This window comes from Sphaerodactylus townsendi, linkage group LG03, assembly GCF_021028975.2.
Source record: "Sphaerodactylus townsendi isolate TG3544 linkage group LG03, MPM_Stown_v2.3, whole genome shotgun sequence".
In the NCBI taxonomy this organism is placed as follows: Eukaryota; Metazoa; Chordata; class Lepidosauria; order Squamata; family Sphaerodactylidae; genus Sphaerodactylus; species Sphaerodactylus townsendi.
Genome location: NC_059427.1, coordinates 150,623,464 through 150,645,389, shown reverse-complemented (window position 1 = coordinate 150,645,389; position 21,926 = coordinate 150,623,464). Strand labels below are relative to the sequence as shown.

Below are 21,926 nucleotides of genomic sequence, written 5' to 3'. Positions count from 1 at the left end.
ATTTAAATTCATTTGAGAGTCAAAATGGTTGTCAAGTTTTTTGATGATAGGTACGTCCCGTTCCCAACAGCAGTGCAAGCCCCGTCTTTTGTGAGAGGGCGTCTTTCTGCAACTCCCTGCCCCCGATACACCATTTTCTGAGCTGAAACAACTGAGGGAGAGGTGAGAATTTGCCCTGTTTAGCTCCAAAGCTAAACTTCAAGCTAAAGACTTAATTTGCTGGCCACGTCCTTAGCATGGAGAGCAGTCCGGATCCCCAGACTATGGCAATGAGAGGATACCTCTCTGATCCCCAAATGATAGGTGAGGTTCCAAATGCCCTGGAGGAGAACATTCCAAGCAAGACTTGAAGGCACTGAACATTTAGTGGGAAGAGGCTTTGCCAAGATCCGAGGAACTGCTGGAAGAGCACTTGCTGCCCGATATGCTACTTACTATGGGAGGATCTAACTAACTTAAGCTCCAGATAGGGCACATCTCCCCCCCCCAGTTATTTCCAGCTCAGGGGAAATGAGGTGGAGGTGGAGACAGCACACTTTTCTTGAGTCAAGGTTCCCTAGGGACTTTTCAATGCCTTTCCCACAGCTGCTGCAGGGGGCTGTAGAAACTAGGTGCAGCTAAGGAGCAGAAGGTGTGCTCCAAAGAGAATAGGGGAGGGGGGGGTGCATTGCATTGGGCTCGCATTCCTTGACCCTGTGGAGACATGAGTGTGGCGTGGCTTGGCATGGTGAAGGGCATGGTGGGGGGGCCTTTTAGTGCACTCCAGGCCGGTTTCCCCAGCCTTGCTCGCTACTCTGCTCAGAGGAGCCTGAATCAACTCCCCAAAAAATGTAGCTGACAAGTGCAGAGGTGGGATCCAGCAGGTTCTCCCAGGTTCCGAGTAGGTTACTAATTATTTGTGTATTATTGTGCGAGAGGGTAGTGGTGATTTGCCACTTGATTTTTTGCCTTGATTCGCCCCTCCTCTCAGCAGTAGCCTTGGGGAACTTCGAAGCAGTCTAGCAGGGAGGTGGTGCACCGGCGTGCGTGGCAGCCTGCGCCAACCTCACGTGTCCGTCGTTCCGCCCAAGGACCCCGGTGCAGCCCAGCTGCATCCTTGCCCACAGCCCACCCAGAAATGCCCCGCCCGGAATGCCTGTGCGCCCCCATCAAGCCACGAGTTTGAATCCCACCACCATGGGAACCTGTTTACTAAAATTTTGTTGGATGATCCCCACCTGCTGGACATGTGGTTTTGGCCCCTAAGGAATACCATGCAGTGTGGGCTTATGGGCTCCATATTCTGTCACAATCTTCTTCAAACCCAAGTTAGGAAGGAGTTCCCCCACGCGCCTGATCAGGAGTTTGGAACCCAGGATTCTCTGACGCGACAGCTCTTGAGCCCTGCAGCTGTAGGACTGAATCAGGCTGCAGCATGGCCCCACCTGCCTCTCTTTTTCTCTCCTTCCTGGGGGATAGAAGGCCAAGCCAGATCTGTGGATATTTTTTAGGAGAGATGCCCTCTAATGCCCATTTCAAGATGGGGACTTCCAAGATGAGATGTTCGATTGATGACAGGTAAGAAAGCAAAACCAAGAGGAAGTATTTGGATTTACAGGTATACCCTGCCTTTCTCTCCTGTAAAGGAGACTCAAAAGGCAACTTACAAACTCCTTTCCTGCCTCTCCCAGACACCTTGTGAGGTAGGTGGGGTTGAGTGAGTTCTGCAGAATTTTGACTGGGCTGAAAGGTCACCCAGTGGAAGGCTTCGTAAGCGTGGAAGAACATGAAATCCTCAGCCTGGTTCTCCCAGATTACCTGAGCCCATACGAAAAAATAATATTTTTAATTAACTTTCTCAGCTGTAATTCAAAACAGAAAGAAACAGAAAGAGGAAAAAAGAAAATACAGATTCTTATAAACTATATATATATCTATCTTAACTCTAATAAGTTGGATCTTAGAATTACAACACTAATATCATTTCAAGAGAACTTATTGCATAGTTTTAAAATCCTTGAAAATAGCCAAAACCTTCTAACCTTCAATTTTCCAAGGCAGCACAGTATAATATGACAATTACTTCAAGCTTAATCAATAACAAGTTAATAATATTTATTTATTTTATTTATTTACTTACTTGCTTACTTACTTACTTTATTTTATTTTATTTATTATATTTATATACGGCTGTACCCTCGAAGAGGAATACAGGTAGACAGCATAGAACATGTAAATAGAGCACCAAATAAAATCAATATCAAAGGATTAATCAGATAAGTCATTAAATAGTATGAAACCTATACCGACTAAAACCAAACCCCATTTAAAATGCAATTGTCCTAATAACAATTGCAGCAGATGGCATTCTACTAACAAATCCCCTGAAAGGGGACTGGCAGGATCCACAGTTGTTATTATAATAATAGGAGAGAGGACATTCAGCCTCAAATAAAAATACAGTTCCCATTTCTCATCAGAAACACTTGTAGCGACCAAAATATGTTTACAAGATTTTGTTATTATTTAATTCCAGCCATTGCTTGTATATATTCTCTAATAACTTTATCTTTAAAGAGTTCTGTGTTGGGATAACGGGTTTTCCAGCATGGTGCAATTTATTCTTTACCCTAGATTCCTACCGTAGTAATGCTACCATGCTGGCCCTTGCACCTAATTTCCATGAAATTTGAGGATTTTGAAACACCCACACAGCTTCTGGACTGTGTTTTTCACTTTAATGGCAGGATCTATATATAGCCATTTCGACACTCTGGAGAGTTCTACATATCACCTGAAGGCCTAAGATGGCATGCTCTGCGTGTTCCACAGGGGCTGTACTGATACAAACCGAGCCATGATCCTTCTGGCCCCAAGAGTCTTTGCCTTATCGCTACCTAGGGTTACTGCAGAGCAATGGCTGAAGCTCAAACCCAGGAGAGCAAGAAAGAAAGCACTGGAGAATCTTTACAGGGTGAATTGCCTGCTGAGGTATTGTATGTGAAGGGCGGCTCTCCCCTAGGACCTTGGTGTGTATTCTCGCTGCGGGTGCCAAGGAGGTGGCACTCAAGAGTCCTCTCTGTGAGCACCCTAAACAGAGTCATCAACTATCTACAGGCTGGTCTGGGCCACGGTACTGGGCTTGATTCTCGCATATTCAAGCTAATTTTTGGGAAGCCCAGTGCTTAGGTAACAACCCTGTTAAAGCTGTTCAACCCCCACTGCTTTTTCATGTAGCCAGTAGTATAAAGCAGTGATCCTGCACCTGAGAGTAGCTCCCAGTTGTCGCTTAACGTGGGAGCTTGCTTCTTGAGTAAACCCTCCTACCGTGCATTGATTCACCCGTTGGAAGAGAAGAGAGTTTACTTTTGCTGGATTTGCTTCAACAGAAGCCTGTACCAACTACCACCAAGCACTGCCCATTGCTTCGCCGCCTGGAGCAACTGTTTTTCTAAACCTGCGACCTCAATTATTTACGTTAATTTTATGCATCATTGTTGCCCTTTGCAATAAATAAGGTAGGTTTTTTTTGGGTTTGCAATAATTTGGGCGCTTCGGTCTCGAAAGGAGTTCATGCTATCTGCTCTAGGACATTAATCTCCAGCATGGGTGTTCACCACCCATATGGTGGGGGCTTAATCTTAGAGTCTTGCAACACCATGGCAATAAACGGACTCTAGTATGTGGTCAATGGCGTTTATTAGCGATGAGCGTAAGCACCACACTAGCCGATTCTGGCCAGAAGCTGGCAACCCACCCGATCCTTTGATTCCCCATAGGGAACCCACACTCCCATTTTCCAAAATTTAGCGAAAAAACAGTCTTTGGAGCTAAAGGCACTCCAAGATCCAGTGGCAGATTAGCCAGAGAGAGGGGCACCTGAGAGTTAAAGAGGATGCAACACGGTTCCCAGCCAGGGCAGAATTTACCTGGGCAGAGGCATAAAGTGAAGATCAAAGGAAGAGATGTATGCTCCGGATGGCGGTGGGATGCATATGGCAAGCTGGTTACATATCTCTTTCTAGCTTAGCTAACACTTGCTTGGCTCTGTTTTTTGTTTTTCAATACCCTTCACCACTGTTCCAGAGTTGTTTCTCTCATGCAGCTCTCTTCTAATAACAGTTCATCCATTTAGCTTAATGATAAGGTGACCAGATTTTCCACCTTTTAAAGCTGGGACACATCATGCGACCACGGAAGGCCTTACTGCCTTCTGGAGGCTCCCGGTTCCTGCCCTGTCACAGGGCAGGAACCCGGGAAGGCAGAGGCCCAGAAAGGCATGGGAGGCTACTTGCAGCACTGCCTTCTGGGGCTCCCAGAAGCGATGCTTGTTAACCTAAAGTAAGGACATTTAAAAAACCCCGTGGGACGTGGGACAAATTGGTTAAAAGCGGGACTGTCCCGCCAAAAGCAGGACGTCTGGTCACACTAACCAATGATTCACTTACTCATGATAAATGTAGCCTGTTCCTTTTTCCCCCTCATGAGTGCCCACGCAATCAAAACTGGTAGAGTTATTTAAAACCCATATGGCAAAGGGTTGGTGTTTTGGGGAAGGACTCACCTGTTTTTTTCTGTCACAGGCTACGAGCGAATTCTCACTTTCCGGAAGCCCGATGGGTCATATGGAGCTTGGCTCAAAACCCCAAGTAGTACCTGGTAAGACGCAGCCCTGCAGAGGGGCCTTTGTGGGCGTTATCTGAGGAAGGGGCGTTATCTGAGGGGAAACATTCTGCATCTAAATTCTGTACTGAGGGAAAACTAGTTCTGTTTCTGGAATAGAGACATGCAGAAAATAGAATAAAACCACTGAAACCCAGCAGAAATTATTTACTTTACTTTATAGTTTGCCTTTCATAATGAGACTCAAGATGATGGATTTGCAATTATTTATTTATTTACTTACTGGGTTTTCAGGTACAGCCCCTTCCCTGTATGAATCATGGAAGTGTATACAACATTGGTCAGCAAGAATAAATCAATAAAAGCGTTCTAGCAGCAGTGGCGTATTGAAAAGCAAGAGCAGAGTGCGCATCTGATCTAGGAGGAACAGGTTTATTGATTCCCAGCTCTGCCGCCTGAGCTGTGGGGAGGCTTATCTGGGAAATTCAAGATTAGCCTGTGCAATCACACACTGAAGCCAGCTGGGTGACCTTGGGCTAGTCAAAGCTTTGGGCTCTCTCAGTCCCACCTGCACCTCACAGAGGGTGTTTGTTGTGAGGGGAAGGGGCAAGGGAGATTGTCAGCCTTTGAGTCTCACTACAGGAGAAGGGGGGATATAAATCCAAACTCCTCCTCCTCCTCTCCACCCTCCCTCCCTCCTCCCTTATATATCCTCCTCTATCCTCCTGCCTCCTCCTCTTCTTCTTCTTCTTCTTCTTCTTCTTCTTCTTCTTCTTCTTCGCTGCTGCTTCTTCTTCTATTCTGGTGTCATTAATTTCACCAGCAAGACATAACAAACAAACTTCAAGCTATACCCTTAAAACAGTGAATTGTGAGACCTTTGGCACTCAGATGTTATGGACTACGAGATTCCCATCAGCCCCGGAATTCATGCCTGTGAGCAAGTAGAGGACTGTCCTGGAGAATGTAAAGTACTCCTCACTACTATAATCAGCATTCATGCATACGTGCAGGAGAGGGGAAGATGGAAGGGAGGGCAAGCAGTTCTTGAGAAGGAAGGGAGGGGCAGCCAGAATAGATACCGTTTTTGTCCTCAACCATGGCCTTGGCGGGAGACAGCTGCTGCTGTCTCCAGAGGCCCAACAAAACTGTCTCCATAGAGCCCAGTCTTACTTGACAGCCAGAGTTCTACCAACTGGGCTGAAGCCAATGCACAAGCCACAATGGCCTAACAAGGACAGACAATGGCATAAAGCAGACACAATTTGACAATCAACAAAATATGAAAAGGACACGGGGTGTGTAGTTTCTTTTGAAGAAGGGTTCTCCAACTTCAAAATGTGGTTGTTTTAATGAAGGTTCTCTCCAACTTTTGTAGGGTTTGTCTGGCATGAAATTACATCAGTCTCTCAGCTGGGTATGCCTGCTAGGTGGGGGCCGGCCTTGTCCCCAGTTGCAAAATCCCTCCCCACTATGGATTGTGAGGAGGGAAGGGAAGGGGAGAGGGCCCGGCATCTGGACATGGCCCACCCACCCCGTAGCAGAGAGGAGGAGGAGGAGGGAAGCCCGGGGAGGATGGCATGCAAGGGGGGAGGAAGGGGGGGGAGGGTGGCACATGCAAGGAGGGAGGGAGGGAGGGCCCAGCATCTGGACACGGCCCACCCACACCATTATTGCTTGAAGGAGAGGAGGCCGAGGGAGGATGGCATGCAAGAAGGAGAGGGAGGGAGGAGGAGAGTAATACAAAGGGAGGGAGCCCAACATCTAGGCATGGCTACATATATATATATATAGCGGAGAGGCCGAGGAGGTGGCATGCAAGGATTTTAGAGAAGGAGGGAGCTGCAGCTATCCTAGACATTGATGATCAGACCAAAGGTATTGATACTACCTCTGACCAGTGACCCCACTTTCAGGCTAGCCCGGCATTTGTAGTGAAAGTTTTGTCACTGAGCACGCCAATACCAGAACTTTGTGGATGAAGCCAAGATCTATTAAGATATCGGTGCAGTGGCAGCCCAGGAAAGCTTAACTGTCGGATAGCTCGCTTCCACGACCCTTGCATCGCCCATCTACCACGGGAGATGCAGGTGACCACTTCTGCCGTTGCAATCCACAGCCTCGATGCTCTCCAAAACTAATTAGTTTTATACAGCCTGATTTGTATGCTGCAGTCCATTTATTTACTGGGGAAGGTTTCTTCCCTAGAGGAGGTGTTGAGCAGCCTTCACTTAGGAAGATTTTGCTAAAGACTTTTGTCACCATTGCGCTCAGAGAGGCATTGGCCATGTATGAAGGACAGGAGTCGGATCCAGAGAAGCAAGAAAGAAAAGAACAAGCTCAATACCAAGTGGTATGGAGGCGGAGTATATATAGAGTAAGCCAGGATGGAAGTCTCGAAGAGAACTTTTCAATTTAGCAATGCTGTTTGCAAACAAAAGATTAATACTACAATGCCCTAATATGTCCTCATCTTTTCGTTTGAAAAGGGGTGGACGGTTTTACGTCATGTGACCAATCCAAATATCATGTCTAGGGGCCTGCATTAAGTCTGGAATCTGAAATTACCTCACTGGCCCCCTGAGGATGGCGGCTAACTGCAGAGGCCATTGATCTAGAAGTCCGTACTTCAGAAAAGTCTTGCCTCAATCGCTCATCCCAAATCCACAGCTCTGTTTGTCCTATTATACCGCAGGAAGTTTACCTCCAATCTGCTCTTCTTCTTACCAATATAGACCACCTAAGACCTAAGGAGGTCATATGCTTATTGATTATACAGATTAGAGCAAATGGAGTCTAATCTAGAGAACTGGGTTTGATTCCCCACTCCTCTATCTCAGCAGCAAACTCTTCTCTGGTGAACTGGATTTATTTTCCTGCTCCTGCACATGAATCTTGCTGAGGTGACCTTGGGCTAGTCACAGTTCTCTCAGAACTCTCCCAGCTCCACCTACCTCTGGAAGGTGTCTGATGTGTGGGAGAGGAAGGGAAAGGAGAGAAAGGGGGGGGTATAAATCCAGACACCTCTTTTTCCTTCTGCAGGACTGTTTTATGTTCACCCTTTCCTACTCTAAGTCACTATCCCTGTTTTCTTTATAAGTTCCTTAACCTATGCTTCCTTGTTCTTATCTCATATCTTGTTCTTCAATCTCAACCCTAGCTCCCCCACCCCCCACCCCAAGAATAGCAACAACAATGGGACTGAATTGCTTTGGAAGATCTGCAACTGAAGAAATCAGAAGGGAATTGTTCCTCTCATGCCTTATCTTAATTGGGCTAAAAGTGTTAATTAATTAACTGAAACAAACATCAGCTATTGTCATATGCCCCCTTTCCCTCTATTATGTCTCAGGGTCTAGGCTCATTTAACTGTCTATATAAGGACCGGGAAACAAGAGGAAGGGGCATTAGCAAAACAAACGAGGACCAGTCCACACATTACACAATCCTGGTGGCCACCATGAAGCCTTCGTATCATGTGTGAGTTAAGAGTTCATGTTTCCCTGGAGCACATAGCCTTCCCCACAAACACCGGCCTGCCATTTTCCTCGCCTAGAATGGCCTCGGAGGGTGGTAGTTCACCTTGTTGAGGAAATGAATGCGCAAGCCACTGTTCCCATGTGATCCAGCATCTTCGTGGGGTCCACAAGGACTTTGCAATGTGAGAATCAATCCTCGAGCTACAGAAGGTGGGAAGAAGTGCGTCGCGGTCTCCTTCACTAGCTCCAACTCTGTTGACTTCTCTTCCAGAACGATCGCCTCTCTCAAGCCACCGCCTTCCTGGCCCGTTCGCTGGAAGATCCATCTCTGGGTCCCTACCCTGTTGCCATCTCCAGTTACGCCCTCTCATTTGCTTCACAAAACAAGACTGCCATCGGTATTGCTGATGCCCGCCTGAAGAATCTCGCCACACGGGATCCAAGTACGGGCCTTCGGTGTCCATTTTGACTTCTAATTAAGCTCTGCCTGCTGTCTCTGTCTGTCTCAAAGGTCTCCAGTTTGCCCATGTAAAGGTGGGGCTTAATAAACTCCACCTCACAGGAAGGAATTTAAGGCGGAGCTACAGCAGAAAGAGGGCCAGATTATATGTGCTTAATCTAACCTGGTGATGCTTTGTAACTGCTGGAAAAGAAGGAGGAGGTGGCCCTGGGGATGCAGTAATGATGTAGGGCACAGGTGTCAAACTCGTGCCCAGTGGTGGGATCCAAAAATTTTAGTAACAGGTTCCCATGGTGGTGGGATTCAAACAGTGGCGTAGCCATGTTCCTCTGATTGGAAACAAGGCCCAGCTCTCAGGCACCTGCTGCTGGTGGCAAATTATATTGCTGCCAACTTGAGTAAGACAGGAAATGAAATGCCGTTCTCTCCTTCCAGACAAAACAGAGATCCATTAGTGATTGGAGGGCCAGGAGGCTAGCAAGGGGAGACAAAAATCTGACCCACATGATGCCCAGCAGCGTCCGGCCATCTCCAGTGGAAACCACGAGACTCTGTGGACTCCTCCCACTTAGCAGAGTGATGCAAAAGAATTTTTAAACAGCTCATGAGTCGCAAAATGGCTGACAGAACAAAGGAATTATGGTGGAGGCTTCAAATCAACACAGGTACCAACTGAAATGAACAGAACACTTTGCCTTTTGCAAAAGGGGTATTGGAGGGGTATCCAAGCATGGTGTGAAGCAAGGAAATAGGGCTATGGGTTTTTCTGTCTGTTTCTTATGAGGCTGGACAAACACTTATCTGGGACACTTTCGTCTAGGGGTGAGGGTTCAGGACTAGATGGCCTGTCCTGAGCTCCCTTCCAACTCTCTGATTTTGGAGTTCTCTGAGGGGAGTGGTTGTCCTGAGTAAAAGGACTCTTTCTAGGGAGGTGGAGGCCAGATCAAAAAAGCTCTTAGCCTGGGACTTGGGCTGAAGGCTGAGGAGAGTTCCAATAGCCAGGGAGGAGGGAAAAAAGAACCTTCAGGACTATTGAATGCTTTGTCTCACTTTTTTCTTGTTTGGTTTGGGAGAGTGTGCAGTGAGATCCGACCCCAAATCTGCAAGGGGAAAACTGGCATAGCAGTGACTGGGCTGGACTAGGACCCAGCCCTGGGTCACAGCCTCCCAGGAGGTGGAGCTAGGCTTGCATGCAGGCCCCCAGGTTCAATCATCTGGCACCTCCAGTAAGAAGGGATCAGTGAGCTGGAAGTGATACCCCTAACATGGATAGCTAGAGGCCCCAGCCCAGAGGGTGAGGAACCCTTGACTCGCATGAGCTTGCTCGCATTCTTCCGCCCGGCTCCTCTGCGGCTCCATCAGCCGGGCAGCGGGGCTGCTTCTCCCACGCCTCACGGCGAGCGACTGTTGGCCCGGTGGCCGAGCCATGAACACTTCTCCCGCCCTGCGGCTGGGAGGCTGAGCGCTCGTTCCCGGCCCGGCCCGGCCGAGCGGGCACCTCTTCTCCCGCCCTGCAGCAGGCCCGAGCGTCGACCACCCGGCCCGGCCCGGCCGAGCACGCGGGCACCTCTTCACACCAGCCCTGCCAGGAGCAGAGGCTGAGGCGCATCACTTTCGCCCGGCAGCCCGGCAAGAGGCCGAGCACGCCGGGCCTATCCCCGCCTGCCCTGCAGGCGGGTGTGTGTGTGTGTGAGGCGGAGGCGAGGCAAGGAGTGGAGTGGGGCGTGCCAGCGGTGGGGTGAGGGGGGGAGTGAGCAAATGGCTCTTTGAGAAAAAAGGTTCCGACCCCTGGGGCTATTAACCGTCCAGATCTCAGAAGCTAAGTAGGGTTGGCTCTGGTCAGTATTTGGATGGGAGACCATGATTGCTACACAGAGGCGGGCAATGGTGAGCCATGTCTGAACGTCTCTTGCTTTGAAAACCCTACTGGGTTGTCATAAACCGGCTGCAATGATGTGATCTGAGCCGCTGCCAGTCAAGTAATTGACATGGGACTTGATCATCTAGGGTTCTATGACTCAGCGGCTGGGTGACCCAGCTGGGTGACCTTGGGCTAGTCACAGCTTCTTGGAGCCCTCTCAACCCCACCTACCTCACAGGGTGTTTGTTGTGAGGGAAGGGCAAAGGATTATCATGCCAGGTCTACAGAGGGGATAAAGTCAAACTCTGCTTCTGCTTCTTCTTCTTCTTCTTCTTCTTCTTCTTCTTCTTCTTCTTCTTCTTCTTCTTCTTCTTCTTCTTCTTCTTCTTCTTCTTCTTCTTCTTCTTCTTCTTCTTCTTCTTCTTCTTCTTCTTCTTCTTCTTCTTCTTCTTCTTCTTCTTCTTCTTCTTCTTCTTCTTCTTCTTCTTCTTCTTCTTCTTCTTCAGGAACTTCGTAATATGTGTGTGCACGTGTTCTCTTTCAGGACACTGTGGTAGCTCTGCAAGCTCTGTCTAATTATTGGATCAGCACCTTCGACCAGGAAGACAATGAACTGAAAGTGACCCTCACCACTGCCGGGAGAAGCTTGCCAAAACAAATCTCCCTTGGGAGGTCGGATGACCCAATCCAGGAAGAGTTGCAGGTATTTTTCACTGGGTTTTCTTCAGAGGAGGGGTCCCACAGTAGATGGGGAAGCCCAGAGCGTGGCTAGTGGGCCAGTGGCCAGAATGGCACTCCTGGCTTTTCGCTTCCACCCAGCAGCACCCCACGCTCCCCATTACACTTACTTTAGAAACCGAGCAGGCTGGAGAACAAGCCTGTTCCCTTCCAGGCTTCAAAGGCCCTGGTGGGAACTACATTTCCCAGGAGACCCACCACCAGGACGCTGAAGCCTGTTCTCAACACTTTCGGTTTGTAATGTAAGGGGAGAGTGAAGGAAGGGGAGGGTCTGGAAATTGCGCCCCGTGACCCAAAATTGTGCACCTGTGCGGCACCCTGCGTCCCCTGGTGGCCGCCCTCAGGGCTCCTTCCACTCCTGGCCTCACAAACCACCCAGTGCCTTTGATTCAGTTTTCTAACTGGTTCCCAAATGCTATCACTGTGTGCCATCGCCTCCCTCTCCTCTCTCTCTTTACAAGCCCCTCTCTGTGCCAGTTTTCCTTGGGAAGTAACATCCATGTAAAGGTGGAAGGGAAGGGAAAAGGAACTTTGACTGTGAGTATCGTCATGGCCTTTAAAATGTATAATATCTGTGTAACCACGGTTTCTTCTTCATGTTGCCCTTCTTAATCCAGCAAGTTAGGACAGGGTGAGAGATCTCAGCTGACCAAAGGTCCTCTAGTAAATCTCACAGCAGAGAGGGAATCTGAATCCACATTGTACCTGTCTAGAGCCATCACATTATCCACTATAGCACAGGTGTCAAACTCGCAGCCCTCCAGATGTTATGGACTACAGTTCCCATCATCCCCTGCCAGCATTACTTACAGGATGATGATGAGGCTGATCTGCTATCTGGAAGAGGCTAATTTACCTAATACCTACTAATAACAAACTGGACTTTCCACCTTCCAATATGAAAGAAAGTGGGAAATTCCTGTTTTTCCTCCCTCCTCTCCCTTATGTACCTGGATTCTTACTTGAAGTTTTAAACGTCAGGACTTGTTTAATGCTGCCTTTACTGGTATTGGAACTAATTGATTGATGGACACCCTTCCCTTCTATTGGCATCACTAAGAAGAAACAGAAGAGGGAATTTTTTAAAAAGGGTATATTATTATTGTTGTTGTTGTTGTTGTTGTAGTTAGTTAGTTAGTTAGTTAGTTAGTTAGTTAGTTAGTTAGTTAGTTAGTTGGTTAGTTAGTTGGTTAGTTAGTTAGTTAGTTGGTTAGTTGGATTTATTTGATTTTATACTGCGCACTTGGTATCTTAGGCTGATTAATACAATATTCAATATAACATAAATAGCAAAGGAGCCCTCTCAATAAATTAAATGCAATATAAGATAAAATAGGGCTCTAAGCATCAATTCAAACCATTTTAAAAATACAGCATACAAAATGCAGTAAAATATAAAATGTGAAATATAGCATCCAGTCATCTAAAAAACCCTCTTAAGAGGGAGCCAAGGTAAGATGGAAAGGGGCCACAGATGATAAAAGGGAGAAAGGGAGCCATCAGCTGGCATCTCAAAGGCCGGTGGAACAGCCTAGGTCTTACAGGCCCTCTTGAACTCTCAAAATCCCACATGGGGGGCCGGACAGTTGGAGGCGTTCCACCCAGGCAGGGCCAGGGCTGTAGAAAGCCTAGTGGAAGCCAGCCATCATTGAGGCTGGGGACTACCAGAAGATTAGCCTCCATGAGCATGAGAGAACCCGAACTGGGACATCTTGAGGGGTCAGAGCGGTTCTTAATGGCTTAATGATGCAGCTTTAACAAAGTCATTTGTGTCTTTGAAAGGAGACACAGTGTCAAGCAACCTTGGACTTCTCTGCCTTCTGGTTCCTGGCTACAAGTTCATGTTTTATGGGAAGGGTCAGTTCTGTATGTGCTTTGTTCCCCCTATATCCTTTTCAACAAAAAGAACGAAGTAGAATTGTTCATCTGCCGTCTTTGTTTTAGAATGCTCCAGTTTTGATAGGTGACTCTAGAACTAATAGAGCATTCCAAAACAAAGACAACTATACAGGAGCAGATGGGATTTACAGTTCCTGTTTAGTTCTTTGTGCTGAGAAAGATATAATGGTTGATTCAACATAAAGAGTAGCTGTAATTGCAGTGTATCTTCCTGCAGATTTTATTTGCAGGTCTTTATGCTACATTTAAAGCATGTTTATATTGAATCAACCACTAGAGGGAGCAAAACACATGCAGAACTTAAAAAAAAAAACCACTGTAGAAACTGGTTAGCAGAGCTGAGAATGTGGAAACCATTGTCTCCCTGTAACTTGCCCCTCACCCACCCCAAAACCCTTAAAGTAAGACCCTGCACATCAGGATCTTAGTTCCTAGGGGGATTATAATGGAAGGGTGAAAAGAGGGTTTCTAAGAAAGTTACAGAAATGGTAAATCAGAAAATAATAGATCCAAAGAAGTTTGGTATAAGTTGGTGTTTCTTTGTCACTCTTCCAGTAGGGAATTCCTCAGAGAGTTACATTGTGAGTTTCTGTGATACAGTTATTTGGTGGAGTCATCTCATTTGTGGAACAACTCTCATACTAGTGCCCCATAGATTTTGGAACATACCACTTGCCCTTGACATCTTATGCAATGGGATCATGTCAGGCCTAGCTAGGTTTTGAGTGGGTGCTCTCAGCCCGGGGTAAAGAAAACAATCAGCAGAACCACTAAGAACATAAGAACTAGCCTGCTGGTCAGACCAAGTCCATCTAGTCCAACACTCTGCTACTACAGCAGTGGCCCACCAGGTGCCTTTGGGAGCTCACATGCAGGATGTGAAAGCAATGGCCTTCTGCTGCTGCTGCTGCTCCTAAGCACCTGGTCTGCTAAGGCATTTGCAATCTCAGATCAAAGAGGATCAAGATTGGTAGCCATAGATCGACTTCTCACTCCATAAATCTGTCAGAGCCCTTTTTAAAAGCTAATAGGTTAGTGGCGATCACCACCTCCTGTGGCAATTTAATGAGAATTTTCATGGATGTGTTCCTTAAAGGTCTTTCCAACTTTTGCGAAGAATATGATTATCATGCACCTCTTGCTAGCTTTTGAGCTGTTGTTGATAGATTTACTGGAAATAGATTGTAAGCACCAAATAATTTTGGGTCTTGCTCTGAATACATTTCAAGGTTTTATTGTCTACTCCAGCTTACACAGCTATTGCTGCTATGCGTCAATTACTTTCTCTGTTTTCCTGCGGGCATCTGGTAAAGGGCAGGGTCCATCACCAAAAGAAAGGAAAAAAAATACTAGCAGTATTCTCTGCTTCTGTCAAGGGTGGGATCGGAGGCTTAGTGCAGGAGGGAGCAGGTGACAGAAGCAGAACTCTTAGGTCCCTGCATGCTTTGGAGGCTCTTGTGTGGCGCTTCTGCTAGGAAAGTTTATGGAATCAAGTCTTGTGTCCTTCAATTTCCCTCAGATCCTGAAACAGTTTCATGTCATGGCCGTGCAAAACACCTCCTGCCAAACCCTTGGCTTAAAGGTAGATGTGAGTGGCTCAGTTCGCCGAGATGGTAAGTCGGGGTTGAAAATAGAAATGTAGGCACAGAATAGGGAAATTATTTTATATTAAGCCAGTTAATGCATTTTACATCTCTGTGCTGACAACCATAAGCTGCGAAGCAGGAGATCACGTAGGCCTTTTGCACTGTTTAAGGTTTTCTGAGGCAAAATCATGTAGGCCTTAATCAAGCTCTCTGAAAAAGATTCTGGTAAAAATACAGCTTAAAGTCATTGCACAGAATAATAAAAAGTGTCTTTGTTAGGAGAAAGCATTCAGTGTTCCTGCATTCCAGAAAAAGATACTTGTTATGCTTGTATGCAAGTCAAGCTCATGAAAATATCTTCAACTAGAGCATATTTTGAGTGTGTGCTGTTCACAGCCAGTCTGGCTAAGGTGAGTGGAATGAGGGGGGGGGGGCGTTGTTTGAGGGAGCTGTTTTAGCTCTTCAAGGCAAATCAAGGCTAAGATGGCGACTGTGTATTTTTGTATGGCTGGAACTGAGCTTGGGATCTTGCGAGATCTTTTTCAAGAGCTGTATTTACCCTTTTAAAAAGATAACATCTACACCAAGGAATGCTAAATACTTGACCCTGAATAAATTATTCAGACTTGGCACACTTGCACAGCTTTGCGGATCTTCTTCACTGTTTATTTTGCTGCTCTTTTCCATAGTGAGGGGCCGTAACCTAGTCTGTGCATCAAAATCTTCCACCTGAGTGGCAGAGGCTTATCTGGTGAACCAGATGTGTTTCCACACTCCTACATTCCTGCTGGGTGACCTTGGGCTAGTCACAGTTCTCTCAGAACTCCCCCAGCCCCACCTACCTCACAAGGTGTCTGTTGTGGGGAGAGGAAGGTCAAGGAGCTTGTGAGCCACTTTGAGTCTCCTTATAGGAGAGAAAAGTGGGATATAAATCCAAACTCTTCTTCAAACCCCCCCCCCCCCCCCCCAGCTCAGGCCTTCTCTGGTTTTTGGAATTGGTGTCAGGCATCATTTATCTCCAAAGCCTTGAGGACTAGAAGCTTTTTTTAAAAATCCAGACTGGATTGTGCACAAACATGAGCTGCAGTTGCAAGTGGATAGAATTATTCAGGAATTTACCTGTCCTTTGGGGTTCCCTTTGTTTTGGATTGTCGCTTGTGTGCTGAATCCGTGTGTGATCTCCTCCTTTCTCACTCTCTCTGAGTAGTACGCTGACCCGGTAACTGACCTGCTAGACAAGTGTGGAGTCTTTCGAACCCGCCTCTTCCGGGAGTCATGCGTATTCCACCAGGGCTGCTACGTCAAGGATCTCAGCCGGCTGGGCCGTGATTTGCGCAAAACCTTAATCCTGGACAATTCTCCTGCCTCCTATATCTTCCATCCGGAGAATGCTGTGAGTATTCCTGGTGTCTCCCAGTTTCAGTGATCTTCGGCCTGTTGGTCAGATGTAATGTGAGCTCCCATTTTATTTCTGATACTTTTTGGAAGGTCCTGCCGCTACAGCACATGTTTCGAGAGCAAAGACCCCATGCTTCCTTCATCTTTGCATGCAACAGAACCGTAAGGCAAAGTCCTGGAGTAGTGCAGAGTGCTTCTATGGCTTTGACAGTTGACTTGTTCTCATGGTGGTATACTTCCTAGTGCTGGGCTTATATGGTGCCTGTCACCAGTGACGTAGCGCCAAGGGGGCAGGGGGGCATGACGCACCGGGCACATACCCTACAGGGGCGTGGCGTTCCGGGACAGGGTGCAGACGGGGTTGTGGCAGGGGCACAGGGCACACGCGTTCCCCCTCACTCTGCCCCTGCCTGTCACTGTCTCTTCTGGCCACCTGGCCACTGTCCTGACCTTTAGATTGGTGAGGTCATAGTTTTGGTTCCTCCTCCTCCTCCAGTCACATGGCTGCGATGTCATGTGACTGTGATGTCACATGATTGCATGTCAGTGGCCTCAAGGTCCAGAACTTCATCAATAAAGGATTGTTGGGGTGAGACTTGAGATGCCTGCGGCAGCAGCCAAGGGTGCCCCCTGACTTAGGTGAGAAGTTAAGTATATAACGACTCATAAGCGGGACTGCATCCTTTGATCGATTGGTTTTAAAAAGACTTCGATGTATTAAAAATCTTCCTGTCTGATCAATTGGGGAAATGTATTTTGATTTCTGTGAGCAGAAAAAAGCTCAGGGGCAACAGGCACCGTCTTAGCTTTTCTTACTCTCACGGGTCATATTTAAGATGTTCCCTATGATGACTGTGTGTCACCATTTAGCATGAGTGGGTTGTGACAGCCATCCTAGAAGAAGCATTCTCGTAAATAGTATTTATCATTTTTACCCCAATCTTTCTCCAAGGATCTCAGGGGCATTTTTCATGGGTCTTTCCCCACTTCTCCATTATATCCTCACAACAGCCCTGCGGGGTAGATTTGGCAGAGAGAGAGGGGGGGAGGGGGAGGGAGGGAGAGAGGGGGGGAGAGGGGGAGGGAGAGAGGGAGGGAGAGAGGGAGGGAGAGAGGGAGGGAGGGAGGGAGAGGGGGAGGGAGGGAGGGAGGAGGAGGAGGGAGGGTGGAGGAGGGAGGGGCAGAGGGGGGAGGGTGGAGGAGGGAGTGGCAGGGGAGAGAGGGAGAGAGAAGGGGAGAGAGGGGGGAGAGAGAGAGAGAGACTGGCCAAAGGTCAGCTTCTGAGCCATTTGGCGTAGTGAGAAGAGATTTGAACCTGCCTCTTCTCTAGTCCTCGTCTGCTCCCGTAACCACCACATCATGTCACGTACATGAGAGAAAGGGAGAGCATTTCTACTAAACGGATGCCCTCTGCCACAGCACATCAGAACAGGACCAGGCATCGATGTCTTCTTTGCTTTGCTTTCTCCATGTCCTGTGTGTAGAGACCTGATCTCCTCACCTTGCTCCTTAGCCTGGTTTACTACAGGCACGGAGGTTTTGATATGAGGGCCTCATCCAAACCTACGACGCACTGTGAGATCCAGCTGGCGTAGTGGTTAAGAGCACATGGATTCTAATCTGGAGAACAGGGGTTGAGTCCCCACGCCTTCGCAGGAGCGGTACGCCACTCAGGTGGAGGAGTGGGAAATCAAACCCGGTTCTTCAGATTAGAATCCACCTGCTCTCAACCACTACCCTACGCTGGCTCTCTTAAGGGGGGCGGAGGGGAGTCATCTTCCTTTCAGGTAAACATGGTATCTATTTGCTCTCTGCCTGACAGGCACTCTGATCCTTCTGGCTGACTCCTCTTCTTCCTCCGACCCCCTTCCAGGTGCCGGTGCAGTCTTGGTTCGACGACATGGCGGACACAGAGCTGCTGACCCTGATTCCAATTTTTGAGGAGCTGAGTGAAGCAGAGGATGTGTATACCAGCCTCGGCCAGCTGAGGGCGCCATAAGGCCTTCCCAGCCCTATGCTCACAGGGGAACATTTTTCACTCAGTGCCTTCAGCAGTGGCCTGGAGGGTTGGGGGAAACTGTGTGGGCGTTTCCCCCGCCACGACCCAACCCAAAGGCAGATGCAAGGACTTTGGAGGCAGTAGCCTGTATGGCCACCCCGTGGGGGGCAGGGCCAGGGTGGTTTGCAGCAGGGTATTGCTTAGACCAGCGAGCCTCCGGCCTCTTCCATCCAAAGAAGGGGACATACAGAACCGATTCCTCAATAGCTCTCGTATCTATGCACTGTGAGAAGACGGGGAGCACAATCGAGAGGATGCGCCGTTTCCCCTGGGCTCCGCTTCTCCCTCTTCCATTTCATGCAGGATATTGAGTTCGGATGTGGCTCAGCCCCCCCCCCCCCCCCCCCCCCGAGGCAAAACCAAATAATTTGGCTGAAGATTTAAAAAGCTCTGTGCCTTCCATTTTCCCCGAGAGCACAGCCTAACCCAGACTTCGAGCCACACGAGGCCTAGATGTTGCTGCCTTTTCTTCGCCTCACGGTCAAGGCAAGGGGCCTCTCCATAACACTCCAGTTTTTCGGTCCCAGCCGGGTATGTGGCGCCCTCTTCTTCCAACAAGCTGGATCTTGAAAGAGTTGGAGGGGAGGGGCTTTCCTTCTCTCTGATACCTGCCTGCAGGTAGGAAAGAAAACCGAGGAACAAAAATTCCTCAAGCTCCAGCCGTTTTTATAAAGTCTCCTCTTTCAACATACCCTCTTTGTCCAGCTCGCTCTACCTGGGCTCTTAGTTATGTCTTTGACATTGGGGAAACCCGGTATGTTTCAATACACGACCATATGCTTCGGCTGCGCCTCCGGGTGAAAAGCAACATCCTCGTCTGTCCCTCTGAAACCTTCCTACATCGAAAGAGTGGCGCAGCCTCAAGTCACGGATTTAATCCAGGCCGGTGACTTAACAGCTAGTACCCAGCGCCCGTTACGCTCCTTAGTTTTCAGACTTGCATTACAGATATTCCCAGATTCCTGCCCTAGCATAGCTTCCGGGGTGGGGGTGGGGGGTGGGGACAAGCAATATCTCTGCCTTAAACTGCACCTGACTTGCACGCCACTGCACTAATAGGACCGTAGCAGCGCTGTGGGTTCTTCCAATCTTGTGTGGTGTGGATGTTAGCCCCCAGTGCAAGATGTGACTTTTGTCCACAGCTGACTTGACCGCTGCTAACTTACCTCCTCCGATGGGGCCTGGGCACGCCCGACACAGGGACCTGCTCCCCTCTCAGGACTCTCCCCAGGCTCCATTGCTGTCACTTGAAATCCCAGCCCTTTGGGTGGTCTCAGGGAAAATAACGAACTAGCATCTTAGAAGCCGGGCGGGAGGGAGGTCATTTCCTGTGTGCATGCAGTCTGCTCTGCGCCAATTGCCTCTGGGGCAGCAAGGGATGGCACTGCATTGCACTCAGCATTTCTGCACCCTGAAGCTGCTGAAAGCAAGTGGCCCTGCCTCATAATTCGGGGGGGGATGGAGTCAGGCATTTTGGAGGACCATGCGCCAGAGGCCTGGCTGGGCCAGCCTGCAAACATCTTTCGCAATGATTTTCCTCCACACTTTCTTGAGAAACCAAATGCAGACTTAAGGGGCTGTGTTGTCGTCGTTAACGTTTTTATGCCAGGGGGGCTTTCCTTAAACACTTTTTCTCCCCTCCCTCCCCGCCTCCCCCCTTGTGCTAGAGTATGGTACAGCCTGCCTTTCCTGGTCTTTGCTTACCGTGTTTTAAGCAGGTGTTTTCAAAGTGCCATCGGGGAAGCCCATGAAATAGGACACTAAACCAGCTTGCTTTTCTTTTCCCCGTTCCCTCCCATCAGCAATACGTTGCAAGTGACTTCATGTTGAGCAGTTGGGACTGGGGAGGGGGAGAGACCCCCCCCCCGCTTCAGTGCTGCTTCCCCCTCAGTGACGCTGAGCCTCACTGACTCGGCCCCAGGGTGGGGAGGGAAGTTGTAGGTCAGCTCATCACCTGGATATGGGATGCTCAGCAGGACCAAACATTCAAGACTGGCTAGTGGTCGGGTGAGCAGCGTTGCTCTTAGCCTGGCCAAAGTGCTGCTCAAAGTTTCATCATCGTTTTAAGTGTGCTGATTGGCTACTAGTTGACCTTTGACTCTCAGATGTGCCGGTGCACATTTTCTCTATCTGTGGGGCTAGGTCTCTCCGCTGATGTTTACGGGGAGTCTGCTGCCGTCACCTCCTTCTGTCATCCCCCCGCACATCTGAACCCTCTTTTTGCCTCAGCTGCTAGTAGGGGGACCTGGAAGAGGAGGGTGTTTCCAACTTTGCACAGGATTGTCAGGTGTGGGGAGAGCTCCTCCTTCGAGTTAAATAAGCTGCTTTTTCTCTTCACGGCAGAAAACGGACCCTTGAACCTGCTGCAAAGTTAATGAGTGCCGGGAAGAACAAAAGCCCGTTGTGTCTCCTTCCTGGTTGAGTCTGTGGTCACAACTGTAGCTTTGCCCTCTGTCAGCTGAAGAGAAATTGCCCCTTTTCTTGCCCCTCCCACCTGCGGGCAGCTTTCTGTTCCTCTTGACTCGTGTGAAACTGGCTGACAGGTCCTTCACGTTGCTAAATGTCAAGGCTCCATGTGAGGGGAACAAATGACCCACTCCAGCTGCATTGTCCACTCCTCCCAGATAACGTGCTCTTGCCAGATCCACTCCAGCTCCGAATATTCGGGCAAGGTTAGACTGAGGTGACCAGGGTGTCTCCCCCTTAACAAAGACCATTGTGAATCGTTGCGGGATCTGCGTGAGGCTGTATTGTGTTCATCTGAGTCAGGGGTAGGGAACCTGCGGCTCTCCAGATGTTCAGGAACTACAATTCCCATCAGCCCCTGCCAGCATGGCCATGCTGGCAGGGGCTGGAGATGAGAACCTAGCTCAGTTCCTGAACATCTAATTGTCTGAAGAATATTAACATAAGATGAACTTAGATACCACCACTGTTTTGTGTCAACTTGTTTGGATGAAAATATGGTTGGGAAGAGTTTGGTCAGGTGATGGATCGCTTCAGATGGTGGGGGAGCAACTGGGCTGGATGAAATCATTCTGAAGAGGCTGCCTGCCGCCTTATTCTGAGGAATATCCCCCCCCCTCCCACCTCACATGCCATTTCTGATGGTGAGACTTGCAAGGTCCTTGTTTAATAGCCATAAATGGTAACCTGGGTCCAATTGCCAATACTGGGATTGTGCCTTGATCAAACCCAGCTGGTGGGTTTAGGGCAGTGGTGGCGAACCTTTGGCACTCCAGATGTTATGGACTACAATTCCCATCAGCCCCTGCCAGCATGGCCAATTGGCGGGGCCTGATGGGAATTGTAGTCCATAACATCTGGAGTGCCAAAGGTTCGCCACCACTGGTTTAGGGTAAAATTATCAGCCAATGGGTGGCCCTAGCACTTAACAAAGGGGTGCCTTTGGGAGGGGAACGTATCTTACTCTCCCTCAACCAAAGCGACTCCATTTGCTGATCCGTTCCTGTTGCTTCCTGTGACGGTGGGGGCCTTTTTCTACTGAAGAGTTGCAGCTGGCGGCTTTTTAGTCTCCAAGCCATAGGCTTCCTCTTCTCTCCCCGCCTCACAGGAGTCGAAAAACATCGGTTGCCTTCGTGACATGTTCTCACTTGCTAGGTTTCTGTTGTTGTTGTTTAAAAAAAATATTTTAATTGAAAAGGAAACCCTCAAAACATGAAGCTGGCGCCGCCGCCATTTCAATCTCTTTCTATTTTTGGAATCTTTGTATTAACTGCAATTTGAAAAAAAAAAATAAAAAGGAAAAAGGAATGCAATTGTGTGTCCAGTGTTTTTCTTAAACATCGGAGAAGGTCAGACACTGTTTTGTGTTGGCTGGAGG

The 21,926-nt window shown here is 48.5% G+C and overlaps 1 protein-coding gene across 1 annotated transcript; it reads left to right on the top strand.

Moving 5' to 3' along the window:
* The first annotated feature begins 9,045 nt into the window (after positions 1–9,045).
* On the top strand, positions 9,046–20,710 carry CTDSP2 (CTD small phosphatase 2). Its single transcript, XM_048487496.1, has 8 exons — positions 9,046–9,094; positions 9,151–9,206; positions 10,947–11,105; positions 11,618–11,677; positions 14,559–14,652; positions 14,935–15,035; positions 15,833–16,018; positions 17,897–20,710. The coding sequence occupies exons 1-8, from the start codon at positions 9,046–9,048 to the stop codon at positions 18,020–18,022; spliced, it is 831 nt and encodes a 276-aa protein (XP_048343453.1). The 3' UTR covers positions 18,023–20,710.
* The last annotated feature ends 1,216 nt before the right edge of the window (positions 20,711–21,926 follow it).